We start from the raw sequence: 9,590 nt of genomic DNA, 5'->3' as shown, positions 1-9,590 counted from the left end.
CAATTATATTAATTTCCTTTCCATACATTGTGAAGAATTACATTTATTTATTTTAACTAAAAAGTGGCCTTGACATCTTGAGAATCTCTCATGGCTAGATCTGGACTAGAAAGCCCATCCTCTTTTTTTCCTGTATTAATGTTTAGCTGAAGTTTTTGCTGCTAAGCAAAGCAATATCTAAATTTATCAAGCTGAGAGCTCTTGAACCTATAATATGGTTGACATTCCCTTCAAATTTCTATCCTCATAATTGGGAATTGCATTAGGACATTGATGTGTACAAGAATATTGTCTACAATCTTGATTTTTAATATACTTGAAAAGGAAGCCTAGACTCTAGTTGGAGCAAACGTGCAAAAGAATCACCAACACCAAAAGATAACAATGTGCTTAAAATAACACCATGAAGTGGATGTTACTATAAAGCTCTACAAACTCAAGCCATTCCCATTTATAGTCAAAATTGTAGATCAAAGGTTGGTATTATTAAAAACTTATATTTAGACTTGTATTGCATAAAGCTAAGTGGTAGTCTTATTATCAATAAATGAAACAAAAAACCCCATATCCTGTGGCATTAAAGAGGCCTTGATTCAACATATCCAAAATGATACATGACTGTGAAAAAAAGCCACACCCATAGAAAGCAACAAGTAAAGACGGTTTTCACACGATGCAAAATGAAGATCTATCCCCAATCAAGCCGAGCGAGGTCAAAGATGCAACATTGATGGACTTAGACACTAATAGGGTCCCATTTAAGAACGTTTTAAGAGAAGGGCACGCATTTTAAAGAGCTATAGCATAGCTTCATAGAAGTTGGGTATGCTTGAAGGAGTCACACAACAAGGGAAGGGCCGAGGAGAAAATAAGTTTCCCTATCTTCATATTTTAAACCTCCAAAATCTATCGACTTAAAAGTCTCAATTATTGTATGAGGGATCTTGACTACATCAAAAATTTAAAAGAGGACCCAAGTGGGATATTCCTACCACCTTGACCTCACAAAGGTGTTTTCAAAAGCCATAAAGGTTTTGTTAATGTTGCCTTAACATAAGATAAAGCCACACATGGCATTTAATTAAGCGACTCGAAGATCCCAAGACCTATTTCCTTCATAACAAATAGTTACCTTTGAGAGACTCGTGGCATTGAATCTTGCCATTTCCTTGTAAAAGCCTCCACGCATCACTATTCGACTCAAAGAAAGGCTCAATTGAAAGGTCCCCTTTATCATAATTCATAAAAGTGGATAAGAAAAAGGACAAAGTGCCAAAGTGATTGGCTTTACACCATTACTACTTCTATCTAAAAGGAATATTTACAAAAAAGTAATGGCCACAATTGATGAACACACATCAAAGCATGGGCAACACGAGGGTGGAATATAATTTCTTTTCGAGTAGAACCATATCATAGTCAACATAAAGGTTTATTATTTACATTGTAATTATAACCATATGAAGTTGAGGCATCAAGACATTCTAAGAGAATCTAATGTCTAGTCTTCATGGAGCCATTGTTGATATCTCTAAATGATTTAGGTTGTTTACTATCAAGACACTATGCACTTCTTGAACAAGGGTGTAAAGGGGATTTTGTTTACTGTTCATTGAATTGTTTTATAATGTCAATTCGAAATATTTGTGTGTTTTATTCTCTAGTGCTTGCATTGTCTTGAGTTTTAACATTGATGAACAGCAGTCATGAAGGATGCATATTCCTTATGCATTAGCAATATTGTTTTGCTATTGTATAATGCAAACCTTTGCCATTAAAATTATACCATGGACAATCAAAGGTTGATGATACTAAATGGGATGGCCGTGCATAAAGATAAATGTACTTCATAGCTGCTTTTATTGTCATAAAGATGGAACAAGAAAATCCAAAAACCTGTGCTATTGGAAATAGCTAGGTTCAAAATGGCCAGAGTAGTGCAGGATTGAGGAAGACAAGAAATGACATGACAAAGAAGCCACATATTTTTGTGGCCAACCATTGGACTTTTAAAAACAGAAGATTAGGCCATGCAATTGAGAGGTAAGGGAAGGGGGAACTACAGCAGAAGCAACAGTGCATATGAGCAAAGGAACAAGCACATGTTAGCAATCTTATTAGTACCATCTTGTTCATACTGTTAGCCTGCCCTTGCAAATAAACCATCCTTGCAAAGTGGAGAAAAAGTTGGATCACGCCTGCAAGCAATCCTGACTGCATGAATCCCCACTTGAGGATCTCCAATGTAGTATAGGAACAAAGAGAGCATGTACAAGTTGTACTGAAATTTCACATGCATCAAAACCTAACACCATGTATCCATGTGAAGTTTTCAAGTCCTTGAGCAAGGAATGTGTTCCAACCACAAGACATTTCTTTTCATGTGTTAGAACCACCCCCTATTCCCTAAGCAATTTATCTATTACAAATACAAGGTTGGGATCGGCAGGGAAGTTTCGTAGAAGCCTATAAATGCACAAGCATCAATTTTCAAATCATACATATCAGACTATTTTGAACAAGTAAAACCCCTGCTTGCCTTCGTACATGCAATGTCATGTAACAAGCAATTTCATCTGGACAGCCCATGATCAAATGGCAGTTTTCACAGGTTCAGATGAAAACAGCATCACCTCTTCTATTTTCCTAACCACTGTGCCCATTGTTGCATCTTTTTCTAACAATGTCACAATTGCTTCCAAAACTGTCTTATGCTCTTTCAGTATCTTGAACGACTGTAGCACTGCCCACCGTGCTTGGTTGGAAATCTGGAATATACCGCAAACCAAACTATAAGCAACCTAATCAATAAGCTAAACAATCAAAGTGTGATATTCCTGAAAAACTTAGACCTGTGAAGCGGGCCAGGGAGGCCTGAGAAAGGACACAATGGATTTGAATAAATTCTCATCATTTTCACCACCTTCAGCCTCACCAAAAACTAGCGCTTCTGCAGCAATCCCAGCAAAAAGAACCATACTATACCTGAAGGCCAAACATGAAATTTTAATGCACTGGAGAGTAAACCCGACTGCCTCGAACATCCACATTTAACTATATATTACGATGGTGAAGTAATTACCGGTCAATGGATGCATTTGTCAAAAGACCCTGTCTTAGCTCCTCCTCTAGCGTCTCATCCCAAAATTGTGTGCCAGCCTGTATAGAGAAAAGTGGGTCAAATAGCAAACAAAAATAAAATTAAAAAAAGCCATTTTTTTCATTAGTTCTTTTTCACATTCTTTTTTATTAGTTTATCACTTCTAACAGTGAAGAGCAAATGAATGTCTGCTATGTTTCTTATTAGTTCTTTTTGTCGGGAGGTCACCTCCCCATCTGTAAGCCCCCAAATGAGGGGAGCATGGGGAGGGAGACCTAGGGCTAGATATGCCCAGAGAAGAAAGAGAGATGGGCTGCCAAATGGGCAGCACCTCACAGCCACTGTATGGGTCTGTGGAGCAGCATGTTCGGAGACATGCAAGGGGCAGCATGAGCTGGGTTGGCCACTGGATCGGGCTGGTAGGCTGGTTGGAGCCAGCCAACCAGGCCAGCGAGAGTGCAGACAAAGGGGCTGGGTCCCTGCATGGAATGCAGTGCCAGAGGCCTGGTTTAATAGAGCCCCACAGGTCGGTGGGGAGGCAAAGAACAGGTCGGCCAGTGGACCCTCATTGGATAGGGATGTGGGCCTCGCACAAGCCCTAGAAAAGGGTGTGGTGAAGGGGATCAGCCAGATCACTGGGGCGCACACAATAAGGGGGCTGGGCCCCCAGTTATATGTAAGCTCAAGTCAGATAACTTGTAGATCAAGATTTAGTATAGGTGATCTACAGGTTATGGAGCCTAGGGTTGTGGAGAGGTGGTGGGAGAGAGAGTGAGAGATCGACCACGCGGATGGAGAAGTGGAGCTGTGTGCTATAGCAGCACAGATCTCGATTTCAGAAGCAAAAGCTTCTTCAGCAACTGCTCTTCCTTTCTCCTCCAGTCGAGTTCCTTCTTTCACCATCCCTAACTTTGGAGAGTTCGGGAAACTGGATGGGACCAACTATCCTATCTGGAAGATGAAAATCCGAAGTCATTTAGTGGCTCGAAAACTGTGGAAGCTGACAACGGGAGAGGCGAAGCCGGAGGATATGCTGGACAAAAAGGGAGGATACTTGTACCAGTAGATGGAGATGGACTTGGAAGTATAGGAGGATAGAGATGCCCAAGCCTTGGCCTTGATCATAGGGAGTACGGCAGACTCGGTAATTCCTCATTTCCAGATGACCAACGCGTCAATAGAGGCGTGGGCCATTCTGAAGGACCTATATGAGACACATAATACAGATCTTGACTCTTCAGCATCAACTCTACAATATGGATATGGATGAGGGAGATTCGGTTCATGACCACTTGCGAAGGTCAAGGTGGTAAGGGATCAACTAGCATCGATTGGTCAGAAGGTAAACTCAAGCCAGTTGGCCTTGATGGTACTTGGGATGCTGCCACAGAGTTTCAAGAGCTTCGTTACAACTGTGACAGCAGGACAGAGGAACCTCTGATTTTTGAGGAGTTGGGTCGGTTACTTCTAAGGAGGAGGCTCGAGAGAAGCTCTAAAACAAAGACAACGACAAGGCGTTGCTGGCAAAGGACAAAGCCGGCAAAGGACAGGGCAAGCCTCGCGGTGGCAAAGGACACAGCCGGCAAGGACAAGGCAAGCCTAGCGGTAGCAAGCCCAAGAAGGATTATTCTAGAGATTACGAGGACACTTCCAGTAAGTAGAGAAAGCAGAAGAAGTGCTTCTCTTGTGACAAGCTAGGCCATTTTGTGAAGGAGTCGTCCACTCAGATTCAGATGGTGACACCAAAGCTAAAGCTAATCAGAGAACTATTCTTGGTGACGTCTCCACGTGTTACTGAGGTCAGATATGCAGACCTGGAAGTCACAGTGAAGACGTTTGAATTGAGATGTGGGCGGATGAGGAATCGACGACCTTTGTGAAGGTGAAGGACAACAAGGAGTGCTTGGACTCTTCCAGGTGCGTCGCTGTTGATTCTAACATGAGGTGTATTCCATGGAGAGCCCTAGGGTTTCAAGTTCATATGGATGCTGTAATTCAGAAGGGAGCATTATAGGATTACACAATGTCAGTAATTTGAGCCTTTATAGCATGCTGTGGAGAGAATATGCTCTTCATGTGTCTTTGGAAATGCGAGATTGGAAGGAATGGTCCTTCGAAGGCAAAATCTGAAGTGTGGGGGCTTCTTCAAATCTCGGAAGCAGATTGCTAGAAGGTGATTATGGACAAGGTCAACTGAAGCCATAAGAGTACTTGCTTGAGAACTCAGTGAGAGTTCATGGTCCAAGTTATCTGGAGATAGTCTTGGGACTTCATTTCTCGAGATAATTCTTTTGTTGCGGACCTTGCCAGAGGAAGGACGCATTCAAACAGACCTTAAGAGCATGTGTGTCTAGAAGACTCCAAGTTATTCACTCATTATGAGGGGGACAGCTGGAAGATGGTGGCATGTGGATTGCTGCAGTTCAAAGGCGGAAACGTGACTGAAGGTGGTGGTACCATCTGGTGCTACCTTGGACGGACCTGTGTAGCAGGATGGTTTGCTTGTACAGGACCGGACCTGGAGGGACAGGAGCCGCTGGTTGAAAAGCTAGGAGCCGGAATTGGCACCGGATTGTTCAAGAGGGTTTAATCATGGGAGATACTGATGCAACTTCATCGACGAGTTGCCATTAGCCCAAAATGTGTCGGTGAGAGGGGATGTCCCCAAATGAGGAGAGCATGGGGGAGGGAGACCTAGGGCTAGATATACCCAGAGAAGAGAGAGAGAGAGGGGGGGGGCCTGCCACAGGAGTAGCACCTCACAGCCACTGTACAGGTCTGTGGAGCAGCATGTACGGAGCTATTGGAGCTGGAACAATGGCGCAGACATGGCAGGGGCAGCATGAGCTGGATCGGCCACTGGAGGGCTGGTTGGATCCAGCCAACCAGGCCAGCAAGAGTGCAGACAAAGGGGCTGGGCCCCTGCATGGAATGAAACGCCAGAGGCCTGGTTTTATTGAGCCCCACAGGTCGGTGGAGAGGCACAGAACAGGGCGGCCAGCAGACCCTCATTGGGTCGGGATTTGGGCCTGGCACAAGCCCTAGAAAAGGGTGTGGTGAAGGGGGCCAGCCAGGTCACCTGGCACACACAACAAGAGGGCTGGGCCGCCAGTTATATGCAAGCTCAAGTCAGCAAACAGGGGGTCAGTTCATCCCGCTGCTGGGTCGGTTGGTTTGAGGGCAGACTTGCCTTATAAAAGGAGGGGCCATATGCCCCATTTCTGCATCCAGCAGATCAGCAAGCAGAGGAGCAGAAGCAGCAGCAGTAACCTCATCCTTAGCTCTACATCCAGGAGGAAAAAGGAGGCCCAGAGGTGCTGCAGATTGAGCTCACTTAGGGCTGAACCCTAAGGCTGTCTACGAGGGCAGCAAGGTGTTGAGATCTTTGGACAGAGTGTACGTACGCTCGAGGTGGAGCACGCAGGCTCAGGGATCTAGAGGTATCCGACAGATCGTCAGCAGAACCTTTTGGTAAGATCAGAAGACTACATCCTGGTGGGACTTTGGATCTATCTCTTGTATTGAGTCCATAGCTTTGACCAGAAATATATTCTTTTGGTGGATTCTGTATCTGGCATGGTTCACTGTCTATTTGCTAGTCTGCATAACACATCTATGTGAAGCACATTAAGTAAAGGAGTTTGCGATTCCACCCACACCACACACTGTGTGGCTCATGGGCTATTCTATTAGTCTTCCGCTGTGCATACCTTTGTTGGTCGATTTCTAACACTTTTTGAAAAGGAACTAATGAAAAACAGTGCAGACACCTTCATTGTATGTGCACATGCAGGACTACAGAACATATAGAAAGTGTTTGGAGTATAGATTGTCACCTCCCCATCTATGGCCCCGAAATGAGGAGTGCAAGGGGGAGGTGGACCAGGCTATGTTAGATGCCATGTGGGCAGAGTTTCAGCCTGCCACATGGGCTGGTCTAACAGGGATTGCAAGGCTGCAACATGGACAGCACATGGGCTGCCATGTGGGCAGCAAGCTCACACAGAAAACAAAGCATAGAGGTATCTGGCTGCTTGGAGAGATCTGCAACAGACTTGGAGAAGCAGCAGTGCTTGGAACCCTGCTAGAAGCAGCCACGATTCCATGTGGCATAGTCTGGAGGTTATTCAGTAACAGTACGGACAGGCTCATGGCCTGGAACAGACCCGGAAGCATGGAACAGACTGTGTGGACATTATTCAGCAGATGGAGCATGATCTGGAAGCACAGGGTGATCAGATAGATGCCAGCACACGTGGTACCTGTCTATAGGTTGCTGCAGGTAGCTGTATGGAACCTGTAGGGGCTGGATATGATGCAGGAAACCAGGAACAGGTCCAGCACATAGGCAAAGGCTCGGGCAGATCTGCGTGGAGAAGGAGCAGAAGTACAAGAATATGGTGGCTGAGTCCATGGGTGTTGCTTCAGAGGTCCCTAAGAAGCTGATGAGCCAGTCCATGATTGCTTATAATCCAGCCCTCAGTAGCTACAGCAATTGATGAGCACTCCGTTGGTGGAAGTCCAAAAGGATGCTCAGGCTCAGATCTGGGGAGTCAAGGATCAATTGGTGGCCCTGCAACTGGAAAATCAGGAGCTCACAGGAAGAAAATTAGGCAATTGCGTGCAAGTATTAAGTCTGGTCCCAGGTAGCCCAAGCCCAGTTCTATATTTGACCATAAAGACAGTTGACATAGCTCTGGATATTTGACGGTATCTTCAGAATAATACCTTCTGGATTTATTCGGCCACTATTCCTCATTTCTATGAAATTGGAAGGCGTGTCTCCCATTATCTATAAGTCTTGTTCGGTGGCCATAGTAATTGTTCTCTCCACCTAGAGTTAGACGCCACCTCAACTGCTCACCCGAGGCAGCATCTTGAAATATCACTAATGTGGAAGACAATCTTGAATAAGGGTTGATTACCACGATATCACAACTCGTGGCAACTTATGAAAGTTTCAGCCCAGACAAGCTACCTATTTCTGTGACCCTCCCACCTATAGGTGGAGTTATATTACCTTATTCATGTTAGAACTTTAGTGTTGTAGAGATTAGTAATCAAAGACTAGAACTTCAGCAACCCTCAGCGATTAAAAACAATCATATGCCACAAACTCATAGTCTCAATGACAGGTAGATAAACTGGAAAACAAACTATAAAGATACCTCAGAGCGCTTATTCTTGTTAGCTGGTTTGAGCAGTTTGACCAAGGTTGACTTGGGTCCTTAACAATGTTAGCTACTTTACAAACCAGAGAAAGGTTTCTCCAAGTGCACAAGTTTTGCATTAATGTGAAAGCCGCAAGAATTTCAAATATATTGTTTCCAAGAAACAGTACCTTCCATTTTATGCTCTGGAACCGATACAAAAAGCACTACTTCTGTGAGGCGCTGATAAAAGGAAAAGCTGCAGCCTGCTTTGCTGGGTCCCGGCTCACTACCTATGGTAACCCAAGAGCAAGTGCCAACAACCAGTGCGGTAGTAGCAAACGGTTTCAGGCCAAGCGTTGCAGAAGCACTGACGCAGCTCAATGGTCCTCCTAGAACCTCTATACATTGCTGCAGAAGGCATATGTGATGTCATATGTTGACGAGTGTGACAACAAGTCGGATCTGCTGCCCCTACATCACAAGCTACATTATGCTACCCAAATGTTACAGGCTGTTATATTGTTATTTTGGCAACAGTCTGCCATACACTATCAAGCCCCACTTAGTTCGAATTAGAGCAACTCATCATACAATAGGTTGGCCTTAGTGGTGTGCTGAGCACTTCCAACATAAGCCGACCAACCCTCCATGAGCATCTCTAGACCCACATTTCCTTTCGATTACATATCAATATCATCATAATCATCATCATCATAATCATCAGGACATCAGGGTGGATGATGCAATGGAGGCATGAAATCAGCGATAGAGTGTTGCCGGCTGCTCACGGGTGTGGCCCTGTGACGTCTCCTAGTCATAGCTCTGCGCCTAACAAGGGCTACAGTAACCCCTGTCCCGACTCTGAATAGAGAGGGGATAGCCCCAAGTGTAATATGTGCATCAACCCTCTGTCTGAGCTGTCGAGTCATTGGCTCTCGGTCACGATCATGTCGAGGCCTCATATCATGGGGGTCCGTGTGATCTAGCTGGAAGAACTCCTTGATGGAGCTCTGAGAGGGATCTGCCAAGAAAGAAGTTTGCTCCAATCTCCGTGATCGAAGTAGCCTCTCACGGTGCCTGACTGCCTAATGAATGAAAGCCGTCAAGCATCTCTGGTCTGGATAGGAGAGGAGTCAGGACAAAACCCCAGAGCTATCTCTGAAGAGGCAATAGAAACGCCCTCGGATCTCATAGTAAACAAGACACCTGAAGATGAATGTATGTCACATGATGTGCATATGCGCCTCTTCTTGGGTAGGCGTTCTGCTTTGCCGCTCCGGATACGAAGTCTATGTGAAGAGACCCGAACTTGCCCAATAGAGATCCTTAGTGAGTGT

At 44.8% G+C, this 9,590-nt stretch overlaps 1 protein-coding gene across 1 annotated transcript in view; it reads right to left on the bottom strand.

The window, feature by feature from the left end:
* Positions 1-2,100: 2,100 nt before the first annotated feature.
* Positions 2,101-9,590, bottom strand: part of LOC147891518 (ATP-dependent zinc metalloprotease) — a 45,470-nt gene continuing 37,980 nt past the window's right edge. Inside the window, exons 5-7 of the mRNA XM_087388334.1 lie at positions 3,083-3,159; positions 2,853-2,985; positions 2,101-2,768 (exon numbers count right to left, since the gene is read on the bottom strand). Of these exons, the coding sequence (XP_087244460.1) occupies positions 2,592-2,768; positions 2,853-2,985; positions 3,083-3,159 (387 nt within the window). The 3' untranslated portion in view covers positions 2,101-2,591. The remainder of the gene's footprint in view (positions 2,769-2,852; positions 2,986-3,082; positions 3,160-9,590) is intronic.

Source organism: Dipteris shenzhenensis, chromosome 17, assembly GCF_047967505.1.
Source record: "Dipteris shenzhenensis isolate YYH24624 ecotype China chromosome 17, Dip_SZ_1.0, whole genome shotgun sequence".
Lineage (NCBI taxonomy): Eukaryota > Viridiplantae > Streptophyta > Polypodiopsida > Gleicheniales > Dipteridaceae > Dipteris > Dipteris shenzhenensis.
Note: the sequence above shows the minus strand (reverse complement) of the source record. Positions and strands in the feature narration are given on the sequence as shown.